Genomic DNA, 17500 nt, shown 5'->3' on the forward strand with positions numbered 1-17500 from the left:
TCTCTCTCTCTCTCTCTCTCTCTCTCTCTCTCTCTCTCTCTCTCTTTCTTTCATGAGACAGGTCCTCATGTGGCCCTGGCCTGGAACTCTCTCTAGCAGAGAATGACCTTAAGTCTCTGGTTTTCTGGGCCCACTTCCCAAGTGCAGGCACAACTGGTTTGTTTTGTTTGACTGATTTCTCAGAATCTCACTGTGTTACCTGGACTGTCCTGGGACTCTCTATGTTAGCCTCTCCAGGTTGGCATCGAGCCCATGGTAATCCTCCTGCTTCAGCCTGCTGGGATTACATCCTGAGTTAACTTCTCTGGCAGAAGCAGCCTGGGGTGTTTTGTTGTTTGTTTGTTAAACCCGTGACCTTGGGCATACTAGCCAGTTACTCTCCCACTGTGTCGTATCCTTGATTATTGGGAGTACTTTAACAAGGGTGCTGGGGACCAAGCTATGAAACCATGTGCAGGGCTCACTGTGGGGTAGCAATGCAGCACCTAGGTAGCCAACAGCCTGGCACACATTTTTATATCACTTATTTGGATGCCTGTCCCAGCCCTTCCTTCCTGCCACAGGAGAACCAGGCCCTACCTAGGGGACATGGGAATAAGGTACCATACCAACTGCATGAGCTACATGCTGAGTGAGCCCAGTCAGGGGACAAGTCAGGGTATACTGCAAAGGAGGAGAAGCCATTGAAAAGGAAAAGTACAAAACAGAGTTGGTTATCCTTACAACCATTCAGACCTTAGTCCCCGTTGAGGCCAGGCTGGTTTGGGCTGGAGGGGGGTGAGGCAGGCTCCTCTAACCCCCGAGTATGCAGGCCTATGGCTCTGCTACTCCAGGTAGGTTGTCAGGGTGTGGCCCATGCCAGTCAACAAGATGCTCTTTGAATATTTACATTACAGGGTGCTTCCGGTCCTGCTCTCTGTCTAGCCTGCAGCTGTCCCTTTTTCCTGAAGCCATAGCATGCCATGACCCTAGCACCCTCTAACTCCAGTTGTCTTTGGCCTCTAGCCATCTTTCTTGGCAGAGACAGGCATGTCAGAGGATAAAGCCTTGAAGAAGGCTTCTGGTCCACACAAGCCCTGACCCTAGGAGCTCTGCAGCCCAGGGGCTCTGAGGGCTGGTGAGCCCACCATACTTTCCTAGATACTCCTGGGAGGTTTGGGTGGACAGTGTCAGATGTGGAGAGCTCTTTGACAACTCTCTCTCTCCTCTCTCTCTCTCTCTCTCTCTCTCTCTCTCTCTCTCTCTCTCTCTCTCTCTCTNTCTCTCTCTCTCTCTCTCTCTCTCTCTCTCTCTCTCTCTCTCTCTCTCGGAATGTATTGGTGTAGAAACACTGGTGTTAGCCTGTCCGCCCCAGACCTCTTCCATCTTAAAGTTGATGAGATTTGGGTCCTTAAGTGTTGTCTCAGAAAACCCACCCAATGGGCTGGAGAGATGGTTCAGTGGTTAAGAGCACTGACTGCTCTTCTGAAGGTCCTGAGTTCAAATCCCAGCAACCACATGGTGGCTCACAACCACCCATAATGAGATCTGATGCCCTTTTCTAGCATGTCTGAAGACAGCTACAGTGTACTTAGATATAATTAAATAAATCTTTAAAAAAAAAAAAGAAAGAAAAAAAGTTGAAAATCCAGTCAATACCCTAAGAAGATACACCGTAGGAGATCCCCTTTGGGGTTCTAAAATCCCTTTTGGGTCTTTTAAGTTACCTGCTGAGGCAATGATATTTCAGAAGCAGAAGGACTGGGCATGAAGGGATTCCCTGCAAGCTCCCTCTCCAGCCTGAGTCTTCCTTCCATTCAGTTCTCAGTGTTTGACCAAATCCTGTGCTTGGGTGGCATCAGTTGCTACTACAGGGAAAGGTTTGCCATCCAAACACAGGACTGTGGTCCCTGGCTTCAGTGCCCTGCCCATTCCTGTGTGCTATGCTTTTGTAAAGAAATTTGGCACACAGAAGCTGGCATGGGAAATGACTTCCCTCTTGCCCCTGCAGTCTCATGGGTAGATTAGGTAGCTCTCAGAATGACTGTTGTAAAATGAGGGTTACAAAATTCTGCCTTCAGCACCTTGGTCTCAGATGGAGTTCTCTCCTACCTTTCAGTTTTAGAGGCTTTTCTTGTTTTATCCCAAAGGGAAGTGCATCATTAGCACCTGGCTGTGCATGCACCCTTTTCCTGACTTGGGGATTTTGAAAAGCTTTTCTCTCATTTGAGAACCACTCAGTGGAGCCCTCTGGATTAAGGCCTCTGACAAGACTGAGGGCCAGAGACCAAACTTTTCCAACCCTCACCTGAGGGGGAAGCTCTTTCACCATCAGTGTAGATACATATACTCCTTCCCTGGGGACAGGGAAAGGGCCTACGTGACCTAAGCGATTGACAGAATAAGATCATGACTCAATGTCACGAGGACCGTCACTCCAGCGCCCCTGTTAAGATAGCATTGTCTGTACTCTGGAGCCAATGTGTCTTGGCAATCTGCAGTGTGGAGCAGATTCAGACATTTTTCTTGGTACTCTGGCTCTGCTTTAAGCCTTCCTTCCCTTTCCTCCTGTGACTTCAGGTTTGCCCTCCACTGGCTTCTCTGCCCAGGTGCAGTCAGATCGTCTTCATGGGACGACCTCAGTCACCACTGAGTCAGAGGCTGCAAATCATCTGAGGCCTCATCCCAGTTCAGAAGGATACAGTCAGCCCTTCCCTAGGGCAGACACCGTCTCTATGGTTGTCCCGAGGGCCTATACGAGGACCAGATGACACACAGGAGGCGGAAGAGAGGAGGAAAGAGACCACTTAGAAAACCACTAACTCTTGATGCCGAGGGACACATAGCAGTTTGTACAATGTTTGGTGTCTCCAATCTCAGCTAAGTTCTGTAGCCCCAGAGGTTCTATGGTTTCCAGATGCCCCCTAGGTACTAACCAGGCCTCAGTTCCACATCCTAGTTCTACCAATCTGAGCAACAGACGGGTACACCCAGTGTCCACTCCGCATTAGAGAGACTGATCTTGTAGGGTTTGAGTTGGAGTGCTGCATTCCTATGAAGTGGATGATACAGCTGAGACTGGATCAGTGCTCTGACGCTGCATGAACACTTAGCTTTTAGCTTCATCAACGTACTCACCAGGATAGTAAACAGCTAGAGACTGTTGGTGTTCAGAAATCGCCACACAAACCACGTGAACACTGATCTCAGCTTAGCAAGAGTAGTTATTGACTGTTCCTCAGATCAGGAACATAGCCCAGAATTATCTGAACTATAACAACAGATATCTTTTTCTGTCAGCTCACAAAGGACAAAACCACAAAAGCCACAGTGAGTACACAGGTACAGGAAGTACTGCTGGGTGGTCAGCTCTGACTCAAGTGATTTCAGACATAACAGTTCATATTGACCTTTGATTTGATAAGTCCTACACAAAGCTTTGTGAGATTTCTTAAGATTAGCAAAACTCATACCACACATTCAGAAAATACAGAACAAAACTGAGTATGTGATCAGCATGTCTTTGAGCCAAGTCACTTCACTGTGTCAATGACTGGCAGGCATGTTACAGCAACAATATGAAATAGCTGACAGGCATGGTATGAAATGGCTACAACTATGCTTGGAGAGGGAGGTGTCAAACCATAGCATTCCCCCCCCTTTTTGAGTTGTCCCAATGAGTCAAATAATTGACTCAAAAATTTTCTTTACTGAGGCCAGGAGGACAAACTTTTATATCACTCATTGTTGGCTTAAATATTTGACTTTTTTGTTTGTTTGTTTTTTTCGAGACAGGGTTTTTCTGTGTAGCCCTGGCTGTCCTGGAACTCACTTTGTAGACCAGCCAGGCTGGCCTAGAACTCAGAAATCCACCTGCCTCTGCCTCCCGAGTGCTGGGTTTAAAGGAGTGCGCCACCACGCCGGCAATATTTGACATTTTGATCTCCCTTAGTAAGTGTTGCTGCTCTCATGCTGGTAGGACTTGCTATGCCCTTGCTGATTAGGAGAAGCACTAGTGTTGGCACTGCCCTGGCCATCCAGGAACGGTGTAGAAGTCCTGGGTGTTCCTAACCTCTTTTTCCAGGATAGTACTATACCAGAGGCTACAGATGTATATGCAGGCAAAACTCAGAAGTTTCAGTGATGCTAAAGGGACTGATACAGGGGGGCAGTGTGAAGGCACAAGCAAACCAAGTGCCTTTTGGAGCTACTAAATAGTAAGGTGAAACTCCTGCATTAATATCTGTACATTACAGTGTTGCAGGTTCCGGGACTGATATCTTATATAAGCAGAGACCTTGTCCTTTCTAGGACAGGGAGAGGGTTCAACATTGTGTTGGAACCACTGATGTCTAAGACCCTGTTCCTGGTGACCTGGAATCTCTGGGTGGTGAATATCATCATCCCAGGGTCATTACCAGATGCATAAAGGAGGAGTCCCCAAATCTACCTTGTATTTTATAAATTATATCATTTATATCTTAATTTGAATGGGGTTGATTTTCCCAAGTTTTCTAGACTGACTCTCAACCCTCTATAGCTGAATGTACTTATCCTTATTACCCAGGAAGCTAATGCTTTATCGCCCCACGTGGCACAAAAAGCACACAACATGTCCCCCGCAGTCAGGGTCTTCAGCTGAGGGACAGGCATATATACCTGAAGGGTGGACAAACTGTTTTCCATATTCTTGATCCTATATCCAAAAGACCTAGAGGATAAGGGAACATATATGTTTGTGGCCTTTGGCCCATTTTGTTCCATTTTGGCCCAAACAATTTGCATAAGTCAAGCGTGAGGGCAGGGGAACCATAAGCAGTTAGTTAGGCTTCCGTCTGTAGTTCTAATCGATGTTCATGTGTGTTGTACTGGAGCGTGTCTGTCAGCAGCCCAAGGCAACATAAAATAGAAAACAAGCCTCACAAATCTTTTATCCGTCTGATTTTTAACGGGTCCTGTGGGTGTTGTCTAACACCCCATTGTTGGTCTGGGTCCAGATGTTTTGGGGAGGGGGGGTGAACTTCAGAAGAGAGTGATGAATCCAGGATTGGATTCCATCTATTTTCGTGGCCATGGGGTGGTCAGGATGACAAAGTGGGGTCCTTTCCTGAGTGGGCCTAGGGTAGTTCCTGTTTGACTCAGGATTTCAGCCTGTAAGGTGGGATAATGGACGGACATCATATCTTCCTTCTGTAACTGCTTCCTGCTGACATTAGGGCATTGTCCAAGGGGCCCAGGAAGGCTGCAATGCTAGTCAAAGGCTAGGCAATGGGGCGTTTCTTAGAAACATTTACTTAGCTAATCCAGATGAAAGACAGGGAGCCATCACATGGGTGGGACTGGTTAACATCAGCTTTTAGCAAGTCCAGAGTTCAGCAACTCCACAGGAGATCCCTGGACGGAGTCTGTCAGCCAGGTGAAAATCTGCTGACACAAACATAGAGAAGGAACAGAAAGCAGAATTGTCTAGTAATTGGGGGAGGTAAGGAATTCCAAGGCCAAGGGAAAAGCCCAGTTTCAAGAACAGGCAGGTACGCTCTCTGGGGTCCATTTGATCTGTGACAGGTGGGTCCAAGTCTTAGGATTCTTGATTCCCTGAAGCTTATATGAACGTTAGTTTACAAAAGGATGTACATTAGTACTTACCATTGTACTGAAATCCATACTTAAGGGAAAAAAGTAGTGTCTATTAGACAACTGGAATAGACTCGTTCCTTTGAGAGCTTGTAATAGCTGTAGGTTTGGGTTAGAAGGCACGGAACATTCTCTCCTCAGTCCCAAGGGCCAGATGTGCAGGATGAGCAGAGATGGTTTAGCATGGTGAGAAGCATCTTTAAGCATATACTCAGAAGACAACCAAAAGGGAATTAAAATCATGAGCTGGTGATGGAATTGTAAACTGCCAATGTTCCATCAGCTCATTAGACCTCCAACGATCAATATCAAAATTCCGAACAGTGAAATAACAATAGCATGTGGGGGAATATTAAACAGTTCCCATTTTTTATTTTAAATTATTTTTATACCTTTATAACTTGCATTTATATATCTTAAAATACCTTCTTAGATCCTCAAATAGTAAATATCTTTTTAGACTCTCCCATTTTTAATTTGTATTTATCAACCTTCAACATCTTTTGAAATCATTTTCCTTCATCTCACAAGTTTTTTTATATCCACTAATCTTTGTCATCTGTATTATCAACCTCAATCATTTTTTAAACGTATAAACACTTTTTTCAGATCTTAAGTAAGTTTTAGGTTTTACATTTTTCCATCCAATAACTTATTATGAGACACAGACAGTTGATTATTGGGAGTGTCATTTAATATGAAGCCTGTGAGCAAGGCATACCTGTTTGCCATCTTTTTTTTTTTAATTGTTTATTTATTATATGTAAGTACACTGTAGCTGTCTTCAAACACTCCAGAAGAGGGAGGCAGATCTCATGACAGATGGTTGTGAGCCACCATGTGGTTGCTGGGATTTGAACTCAGGGCCTTCAGAAGAGCAGTCAGTACTCTTAACCGCTGAGCCATCTCTCCAGCCCTTTTTTTTTTTTTTAACCTGTTTGCCATCTTTAATAACATAGTGGTGGATTACCTGGAGGTGAGGAGCGAGCTGCCTTTGGTTTTTTTTCTTTGTTTTCTCTTTTAGCTGTTAAGCTGTCAATGTGATCAGAGGTCTGAAGAAGGATGTATTGTAACCCAGATGGACCTATGTATCAATCAAAATGACAGAGACTAGGCCGTATTTTATTGCCGAGACAGTTACCAACCCCGGCTCCCGTGTCTCCGTGGCACGGGGTGGGGCAGAGGCAGTCTTTGGTCACGAGGCCCAGAAGATGAAGAGGCTTTTTCCTGTGGAGGAGGAACATGAGAGAGACTACCTCACCTTGAACTTAGGCAGTGTGTGGCAGTCAGTTCTCCAATTGTCCTCTGTTTATCCACAGTTTAGGCTAGGCTCTGGCAGCAGGCAAGGCATTGGGGCAGTTATGCCCAGTGGTTATCATACCCTGATCCCAATGGAGTCCTTTGTCATTGTGCCCATATCTTCTTGGAGACGTTACGGGGTCACTGTTATGATTTGGGAGTTTCTGTCTGTCATAGTAAGTTTAAACATATTAAATGCCATATTCAGCAGGTTTCTGACTTTTTTGAGGACCAGTACCTACCCAGCATATCTGAGTTAAACCATCTTTGTCTGTTCTTGGGGGTTTTGCTGCTCTAAATTTCTGAACACATTAAAGGATTTGATCATTTTCAAGGCTATTGACATCTCTGTTAGGTTGGAACCTTAAAAATTATAGCTTTGAATTGAAACTCCTCTAGTACCAAAATAAAAACTTTTTAACCCCTAACCATATTCCATAAAGAGACTAGGAAGGTTTTTTTTTTTTTTACTTTTATCAGGTAGAATATAGCAGAACATGACAGTATTCCATATGATTTAGTTTAAGCTGAAGCCAGTGTCAGAACAGGAAACAGTTAACAAGTTGGAAAAATGGCAAAGCCCTTGGCTAATAGGTCTCTTCTCAGCTTGGCTCAGCTCCTTTGGCTGAAAGAGGCGACTGCTGGAGCTTTGCCAAAGCTCAGGCAAACTGAAAGGAACTGAGAATAGATTTCATGAGCTAGTGATTCTTAACCTCTTTGATCTTGTAAACCTCTAAAAAAAAAAAAAAGATTTTAAATGAATAAATTCCTTAATTTTTATTCCTGGCATCCTTACCACAATTTACAGAGGAAATACCTGATGCAATGAAAAGAAAAAGACAAAACCACAACAGATAAAAAGGCTTCAGGAATATATATCGTATATCTGACACCTTATTCATTAGTCAATAGCTGTATTTTTTTTTTCAAACTGTGGCTATGACAGTCCTGAACCAGAAGCGTTTACTGTTTAAGCTGCAATAACTCTCCTGACCGTGGATCATGGTTCCTTCTTTGGCAGATTTTTACAGTTTCTTTAATGCATTTGTGACATTGTGGCAACTGTCTGCAAGGAACCTGCAGCTTTCCTGACATCTTCTCGTTCTTCCTCCTCCTAAGAACTGTAGCCCACTTCTGTTTTATTTTAAAACTCTCTGCTATGGTATCCAGCATCTGGCCATCCCACCATCACAAGGACTGCCTGGGCTTTTTCTTTTTTCACCATAATTGTCCCTCCTTCATGTGTCCATAGTTTGATTGCTGTGGTTCACTGTAATTCCTAAAATTATCATTACCATTATAGCTAGTTTCATAAAAATTTCCTCCTTCATTGTAACCAACATACATTAACAAAGACATTCCAATAAAGTATTCAACATAATTTAAAATGTCCCATAGCTTTATATATTTAACTATAAGTTTTTAAAGTTCCTTTTGCAATATCAAAATGAAGCATCTTTGTTTTTTAAAGAATGAAGCCACACAGCATAACCATAATTTTCGGAAGACAAAGCAAAGGTCTAACAATGTAACCATAAGTTTAGAAGACAAAAACCCTTTTTTAACAGAGTAAACAAAATCCAGTGTTTTAAAAATAAATATCAAGTACGTTATTTTGTTCTTAGAAAATTTGGCTATCAGCAAGAAAAGTTCTTGTGCCAGGCAGTGGTGGCACATGCCTTTAATCCCAGCAGAAATATGAAGCAGGGGCAGTCATATTTCTGAGTTCGAGTTCAGCCTTATCTACAGAGTGAGTTCCAGGACAGCCAGGGCTACACAGAGAAACCCTGTTTGGGAAAAAAAGAAAAAAAGAAAAAAAGAAAAGAAGAGAAAAGTTCTTGTATACCAATGCATGAAGGTACAGTTTTAGTGCCTCATTAAAGAAACATTGCTTTAAATCCTATCTTTTATAAGTCTGATGTCTAGGACAGGAATAGCATAAAGCATTATCCTAATTTAACAGTATCTTTAGAGACCTGTTTCCCTGCGTTGGCTCATGCTTTGTGCAGTTGCCCACCTTTGGGTCTCCAACACCAGAAGCAAAAACAAAACAAGAGAAAGAACTGAGCAGGAACAGGAAACTTTCCTCCTCGTAGAAAAACTTACTTCGTAGAGAGAGCTGCTTGGTGGCATTTCCTAACTCCTGAGGAGTGTTCAAGGGTAAGGGTCGTTCCTGACCAATGGACCAAATGTTGGGGTTCAGGATCCTCACACAAACCTTATGAACACTGATCTCAGGTAAGCAAGACTAGATTATTGAAGGCACAGCACACCCTGATACTGGTCAGAGCAGGGACATAGCTCAGAATTATCTGAACTGCGACAATGGATATCTTTTTCTGCCAGATCATAAAGGATAAAACCACAGTGAGTTCATACGCAGGTACAGGAAGTACCACCTGGTCGTCAGCTCTGACCCAAGACATTGCAGACATAGCAGTTCATATTGTCCTTTGATTTGATGGGTCCTATGTAAAGCTTTGTGGAGTTTCTTAAGATTAGCAAACCTCACACAGACCATTCAGAACCGACAGATCAAACAGGGCATGTGGTCAGCAGGTCCTTGCTCTGAACCAAGCCACTTCCCTGTGTTGATGACTGGCAGGCATGGTACAGCAACAATGTGAAATAACTGGCAGGCATGGAACAAAATGGTTACAGCTATTTCGGGGAGGCAGGGAAGGTGTCAGACCACAAGAGAGACAAGCAACAGTTTCCTATTCAAATATGCTGAGGTGGTTAGATGGTCTTCAAAAATATCAACGATCTGTAGAATATGGCATTTAAAGATGTTTTATTAAGACATGTCAGCTCCTGGCAGTACCCCATTCTATTTCAAAGATGATGAGCATTGAAGACTCTCCTTATGGAGTTTGCTTCACATGTGGCAAGCTGCCACTGGGCAAGAAACTGCCTTTGCTGCCCTTGCCTCAACTGCTAACAGCATGCTGTCCAAGCTGTGGACAAACAGGACACAGAGAGTGGCGACTGCTGAATTCTGCCAGTACAAGACAGAGAAGCCCTTCGTAACTTCTCCTTCACACAAAATTTGTCAGACTATTATTATTCTGGGCCAGTAGGCCGAAGAGACTGTTGCTCCAACATTGCGGAGGAATCTTGGTGACTGCTCAGGCAGGCAGCTGTCTCTATCATTTCTATAGTTTTAGAAGCTGCTTGCTCTGTGCCTGCTGTTTATTCAGGTAATATTTATCCTTCTTAGGTCTCTGATGGGGTTGAGGACTAGATAGTGATGGTCTCACAGTTAAGCTTAAGTTGTTTAAGATTTAAGAAAACCTTTTAAGGTCTAAAAAGATGTTTTTAGGTTAGTAAATGCAAGTTAGGGTAGAAAGTGATCCAGGTATAGAACTTTGGGCTCACCAGCACAGGATAGTAGAGTACTTTCTCCAAGGCTGCCAAATACAAAAGGACTGGACATTATGAACGTAATTCTTGCCAGATAGTATATAGTTTATTGACGTTAGAGAAAGGGTCTTTTATTTAAATAAAAGGGGGAAATGTTACAGGATATTTGATCACATTGTATACCCCAAGATTGTGAACTGGAAAAACCTTGTTCTGTGGCTCAGCCCAAGTACACACCTTTAACCCAAGAGCTTTCTGTAAACAGGATTAAACAGAGTCAGTGATGGGTCAAGAGGTGGACCAAGCAACCATTTGACAGGGAGTGAACATAATAAAGTCCAAGTCAGAGAAAGGAGGGTCTCTGAGGTGAACCGTATTTAAGACAGTGTGGGTGAGGTAAGAAGGTCAGCTGGGTGCTTTCTCCACCTCTTGACCTATCATTGACTTCCTTTAATCCTGTTTACAGAAAGCTCTTTGGACTAAAGATGTGTGTGCGAGGGCTGAGCCATATCACAACAAGGTGTTTCCAGTTTACAGCCTTGGGGTTCACAATGCGATCAACTATCCTGCAACATATGATAATGTTAAGGATCAGTGAAGCTTGAGGCTCTGGGTAAATGTGACTGTGCAGGGCTGAGTCTCACCCTGAGACCTCTGCTACAGGGCCGAAACGCTGCAATAGCAACAAGTTAACAGTCATGGCCCCGTGGTCTATGAATCTTCCCTTCAGTTGAGATTGAGCTCTGATTGCTATTTTCTAAACATTCTTGATTTGGGGTACTTAGGTCTGGAATAGTTGATGACCTTGAACCCCTTGGGGAAATGATCTGAAGGTCAAAGGGCATAGAACCCAGAAAAGCGTTGTGGTGGTCTGACAGGTGGTAGAATCAGGATAATGCAGTGGACAACGCTGACAACCTGTTTTCTTTGCAACATCCTGCCTTTCTGCCCACTTTGTGCCTGGGTCATCCTAACTCATGTCCATTCCTAGGTGGAGTGATTCGAGGTGATGATTTTTTTTGTGAGGTTGAATGCTATGATGCCTCAAAGAGTAACCCACAGATTCCTTCAAACCCTAAGAAGCAAACTCTGGGATCGGAAGGATGTTCTTGGACACTTAGCAGTTAGCTGACTCTTCCGTTGCCGTCCCAACAGCATTTGTCTACTATGTGATCAGTATTGAGGGCATTGGGGCCGGAGTCCATCGCCTGTGGAGCCACAGAACGTACAAGGCGCGATTGCCCCTGCGGATCTTCCTCATCATTGCCAACACCATGGCGTTCCAGGTAAGAAGCGGGTGCTGTTCTTTCTTGTGTCTCTGCTCTATGCATGATCCAGGGCAGAGTGGCAGACATCAGAACCCAGAAAGGTAGTCTTCAGAGGCCTTCTCAAGAACATGCTTGGTATCGATATCCCCACAACATGGGACATCTCAGGGTCACTGGGAAGGGAAATAGGAAGTTAGTGGTAGAACAAGTTCTCCAGGCATAACTTTCTTTGAACCCTAAGTTCCCTGGGTTATAACATAGTATGGCTGGTGTAGTCCTTTTGGTTTAAAAGACCATTGAATATCATCAAGACACTATGGTTCCTTAAACATTCAGTCACCAATAAATCATGCTTTGCTGTGATTGTCTTTGAACTCTACTGTAATAGGAAGTGGCATGTGTCACAGACTCAAGAACTCCCTTGTTTCAGGTAATAAGAGCAAACATGTCTATAGCTCCATGCGCTGGACACTGGACCAGCATTTGACATGGAGTCACTCCCAAGTCCTAACTAAGATGCCAGGAAGTAGGCCTTATTGTTCCACCCACGGAACAGATGAGGAAACCAAGTCACTGAGACTTTAAATAAGCTGATCTTGTTGTCCTATTAAGAGCTACCATGATGGATAACTCAAGCACCAAGGACAACGCTTGCAACAAGCTTATAATGGATAGACTATAAGAAATTAGGAGAGGGACACTCACTTAGCCATAGGCTGTTGCTACAGTATAGGATTTAGCTTGGAAGATAAGGGGGGAAATACTAGAAAACTAACTGATTACTTTGCCTTGACAATATCTGAGGCTCTTAACATGTGTGTAATCACCTCGCTCTGACAATGTGTATGGTGAAGGCTTCCAGTCTCTATGTTTAGAGGACAAAAAGAATGACAAATTAGCACATGCTTGAAGAAATGGATAAAGTTCAGAAAAGCTCAGAGGTCATTCAGCAATGTGCCCACGCTCCTATCTCAGATGTCGGTCCTCTTGGGTTACATCTGTGACAACCCTCTTGTGATGGCAATGACATAGAGTTTTTGCAGCCTTGCAACAAAGCAGAACCTTGGGCTCCAAGGCCTTCTGTTTCATAATCTCTCTGCCCCCAATCAGATACCTTGAAAGAAACCCTGTCTCATGTTACTTACGTAAAGAGACACCTTGTTCTCTGCTGGTGAAACTCTCTGAACATTAAGACCCACCTTCCATCTACCCACCACACAACCTTGGGACACAACAGTGTTCTTTTGTTCTGGGTCTTTAAATTGCTTTTTCACATAAGTTTCACTGGCATGTGTGCATGAGAGGGTGTTGCCAAGGCATCCTTGGAGACAGAGTCCCTAGGACTCTGAGAGTTGCACTGAGAGTCCCAGGCCCTTGCAGATATCTAAGTCCTTGCAGGCTCCCTGGAGGGAATCTCTTCTCAATCCTGGGTTCCTCTCTCCTGTGCTTCCAGAATGACGTGTATGAATGGGCCCGAGATCACCGCGCCCACCACAAGTTCTCAGAAACACACGCTGACCCTCACAATTCCCGCCGTGGCTTCTTCTTCTCTCACGTGGGTTGGCTGCTTGTGCGCAAACACCCGGCTGTCAAAGAGAAGGGCGGAAAACTGGACATGTCTGACCTAAAGGCCGAGAAGCTGGTGATGTTCCAGAGGAGGTGAGTGGGGTGTGGGGGTGGAGCTTGAGAGATGAGGTTTCAAGATCTCATTTCTCTTAGCCCTTAAAATAGCTGAATAAATTTCCAGGTTTATCTGTTCAATAGTGTCATTTCAGCCAAGTGTGCCTGTAATCCCAGCCCTTGAGAGACACACGCAGATAGACTTCTGTGAAGTCCAGGCCAGCCAGAGCTACATAGTGATACTCTGTAGACTGAGGAGATGGCTCAGCAGTTAAAAGCACTTCCTATTCTTCCAGAGGACCCTAGTTCAGATCCCAGCACCCATATTGAGTGACTTACTCCCACGATTCCTGCTCCAAAGGGTCTGACACCCCATTCTGGCCTTCAGAGGCACAGGAACACATGGGGCATTTACTCACACAGACATACGCACATATACATCAATAAAAATAATAAAAAACAGTCTTAAAGAGCACATTGGCCAGGTGTGGTGGCACACGTCCTGGGATTTGAAAGACAGAGGCAGGTGGATCTCTGTGGGTTTGAGGCTAGCCTGGTCTACAGAGTGAGGTGCAGGACAGCCAGGGCTATAAACTATTAAGCTATTTCAATAAAACAAAAACAAACAGATCATTTTAAACCCTAGTTTTTAATTGCTTGGATATCATGAAGTGTTGCTCTTTCTTCTCTCTGTGAACTGATTTCATTAAACCAATTAAATGGAGCAAATAGTCACTGACTGAGGATATTCACAGACACAATGAATTCAGCTAAGTCCTTAACCTCTGGGAGATTTTAGCATAATACCGAAGATGCCATGAAGGAAAGCAAAATACTGTCTGTACTGTGAGAGGCAGAAAGGGTCAGAGACCGCTCAGGGAGAACAAGAAAGGCTAATGAAAACGCAGCATCAGAAACAACGGAAAGATCTGTGTGCAGACCAAAAATAGGAAAGTGGATTAAAGCTTCATGCAGGATCCAGAAGCAGTCTGTTCCCTTGACCTACAAAAGAAATGAAAGGAGAAGAAGGTAACCCAGACTGATGTCACCAGCAGTGCCTTAGCTACAGATAGGATCAAAGTGCTTGACAAGGAAGAGTTTATTTCTCCAACAACGGATGGTACAAAAACAGAGCCCTGCTTTCCAAAGGCCAATGTCAGGTCAGGCGAAGAAAGTATGCAGACACAAGTTAGCAAGTGGAGAATATTGTGTTTTATAAAAAGATAGAAGGAATATGTTCTGGTAGAGGGGTAGTCAGGTATGGGGGAAGGAGGTGCCTCTATGGGACCAGCCACAAGTTTATTCAGGGCATGGGGAGGGGAGTTTAGAGGTTAGGAGAGAGAGAGAGAGAGAGAAGGCCGGCCATGATCACATGGAGGAGGGAATGGAAAAGGAGGGGTAAGGAACGAGGAGACAGAGGGGAAGCAAGAAGACAAGGGCAAAATAGAGCGGAGGGGGCAAGCAGCCCCTTTTATAGTGAGTCAGGGGCACCTGGCTGTTGCCAGGTAACTGTGGGGCAGAGCTTAGACAAAATGCTACCAGAAAGGAAGGGAGCACGAGAATGAGAACTGAATGCAGGTCATGTCAGTGACTGGAAAGTTCGAGACATTACTGCTGAAGGGACACCCATCGGTTCTGTCAGAATTAGCGGCTTGTTCTGTGTGGATGTGAGATCAGGAAGACTGAAACAGCGCCTCAGCGCAGAACGGCTGAGAACGCGATTTGGTCCCGATTTGTTGAGTAACCAACCCCATCCCTCTATGAGTAAGAACAATGGAGCCCTTGCTCTATCAACTGGTGGAATTAATTTAGGACGATTTCCGCTCAACACAGACTTATCATGAGAATGATAACACTCTGTACTGAGAAGATCCACCTCGTCCTCTCACACTGTAAGAGGAAGATAGCAGCCCCTCCCACTGAGAATAGTCAATTCTCTCCAGACTCAGCTTGTGATCTCTCCACGCAGGTACTACAAGCTTGGCATTCTGCTGATGTGCTTCATCCTGCCCACGCTGGTGCCCTGGTACTGCTGGGGCGAGACTTTTCTACACAGTTTTTATGTTGCCACTTTACTGAGATACGCTGTGGTGCTCAACGCCACTTGGCTGGTGAACAGTGCCGCCCACCTCTACGGGTATCGCCCCTACGACAAGAACATCGATCCCCGGCAGAATGCCCTGGTTTCCTTGGGAACTATGGGTAAGTCAGTCAGCAGTCTACGTTCAGTCGGCATTTTAACATTCAGTGGTCTCTCTATTCCATGAGCATCGATCAAGACGTGAGTCACCTGTTCTTAAAGGCGCTTAGTGTCTCATGTCTTCCATTGTAAAACTCGAGGTTGTGGCATTGGGGAAAACATGAGAGTCAAGCAGCACTCTTGATGTAAGAGGGGAAAGGATTGAAAAAAAAAGTCCTGCCTTTGATTGGAAGGTAAAAAAATAAAAATAAAAATAAATTTTAAAAAGGCTTCCAAATGAGCCTTTCTCAACGATGCATCTCCAATTCAGTTCTCGGGACTGGGCTATTCCTGCTTGGATCAGGTGATTCAAACATAGAACAGTAGGATCAATGGAGAATACAATAAGCCTAGTCATGCCACATGAGGGAAAGAAGAAACAAGCATGGCTTTGTTCAGTTGACTTAAAAGCGAGCCATTCTCAGAGTACTGGCTCCTCTCTCTGGTGTGGTTTCATGAACTTGCACGCCCATCCAAAATTCAGGGACCACCACCACCGTCACCACCAGCATCAGCACCACCACCACCACCACCACTACCAGCAGCAGCAGCAGCAGCAGCACCACCACCACCAGCTCCACTGTGCGTGCTCTTCCATTCACCAATGTTTAAGTAAATCAGCTATGGACTGAGATGTATTTTGTGAATGAAGCTACTGTGAATGCTCTCAGCTCCAGCCTCTTGTGACTTCCCTGTCCTAGGTAGCTGCCCACACCTTGCTTTGTCCCTTTGGACACTCCTCCGCCGCTCCTTCTCATTCCTCTCTGACTTCATCTGCTGCTCTCCTGATTCCTACCATTCGCATCTTCAATTTCTTCTTTCCTCTCCCTTCTCTCTCTCCTCTGCCCTCTCTTCCCCTTTGCCTTCATCCCACTCCTCCTAAAGAACTGAGGATGAAATTTACAGCCTTGTGCAAGTGCTCTGCGCTGAAAGACATCCCTGAGCCCTCAATAGGTTTTTCTACATTGTGAGACAGGAACTCACTAAGTCATCTAGGCTGGCCCTGCATTTACTCTGTAGCTCAGGCTGTCCTTGAAATCTACCAATAAGCTATTTGTCTAGCTCTTTTATCTTTACCTTGGAAATGTCCTGGCTAGACTTGAACTTTCTCGTCCTCCTGGTTCAGCTTCCACAGAGCTGGGATTACAGGCAGTGCCACCTAAAAATATTATAAATCCAGACTTCAGAGTTTGCCTGTCTTGTTATAACTCAAGAGGGGAGGTGCGAGACAGGGTTTCTCTGTTTCTCCCTGGCTGTCCTGGAACTCACTCTGTAGACCAGGCTGGCTTTGAACTCAACTGCCTCTGACTCCAAAGTGCCAGGATTAAAGGTGTGCAACACCAATATTTGGCAATTTTTCTTCTTCTTGAAGTCACAGTTTATATTTCTTGCAATATACTGGTGTAAATATTTAGCTAAATATTCAATGCTACAAAGATAGCACATTTTCATCCAAATAAATTAGAAATTTCAGAAAAATATTTTGACTATCGCATTACACAAGGAATTTTTATTAGTGTGTTGTGAGTGTGTTTGTGTCTGTGTGTGTGTGTGTATTGTGTGTGTGTGAATGTGTGTATGAGTGTGTGTGAGTGTGTGTGTGTATTAGTCAGGGTTCTCTAGAATAAAAGAACTTAGAAAATGAATGAATATATATTATATGAACATAATATATATGTTAGAATGACTTAGAAGCTGTGGTCCAGCAACTCTGACAATGACTACCTATGACCAGAATGGCCAAGAACCCAGTAGTTGATTAGTCTAGAGGTGGGAGGTCTCAGCTGCTCTTCCTTCTCTCAGCTGCTCTTCCTTCTAGCAGGGATCCTGAAGTAAGTAAAGAGATAGACTTGCTAGGGAGGGTGAGGACTTGCAGAGTGAGGAGTTTCCTTCCTTTATGTCCTTCTCTAGACTTCCAGCAGAGGTGTGGCCCTTGCTAGAGAGAGGTGTATTGTCCCACCTCAAAGATCTGGACCAGAAGTGGTTCTTCCGTTGTCAAGTGATTTACTTAAGCAAAAATTCCCTCGCTGGTATGTTCAGTCATTTCAGACTTTCAGTTAACTCCAGATACTCTCAATTTGACAGCCAAGGATAGCCA

The 17500-nt window shown here is 44.4% G+C and overlaps 1 protein-coding gene across 1 annotated transcript in view; it reads left to right on the top strand.

Annotated features, from left to right (window-relative positions):
- Positions 1 to 17500, top strand: part of LOC110326664 (acyl-CoA desaturase 3) — a 34260-nt gene that overhangs the window by 15303 nt on the left and 1457 nt on the right. The window contains exons 3-5 of the mRNA XM_021205259.1: positions 11431 to 11561; positions 12997 to 13202; positions 15133 to 15365. Of these exons, the coding sequence (XP_021060918.1) occupies positions 11431 to 11561; positions 12997 to 13202; positions 15133 to 15365 (570 nt within the window). The remainder of the gene's footprint in view (positions 1 to 11430; positions 11562 to 12996; positions 13203 to 15132; positions 15366 to 17500) is intronic.

The sequence above is a fragment of the Mus pahari genome, chromosome 1, assembly GCF_900095145.1.
Source record: "Mus pahari chromosome 1, PAHARI_EIJ_v1.1, whole genome shotgun sequence".
Classification (NCBI taxonomy): Eukaryota; Metazoa; Chordata; class Mammalia; order Rodentia; family Muridae; genus Mus; species Mus pahari.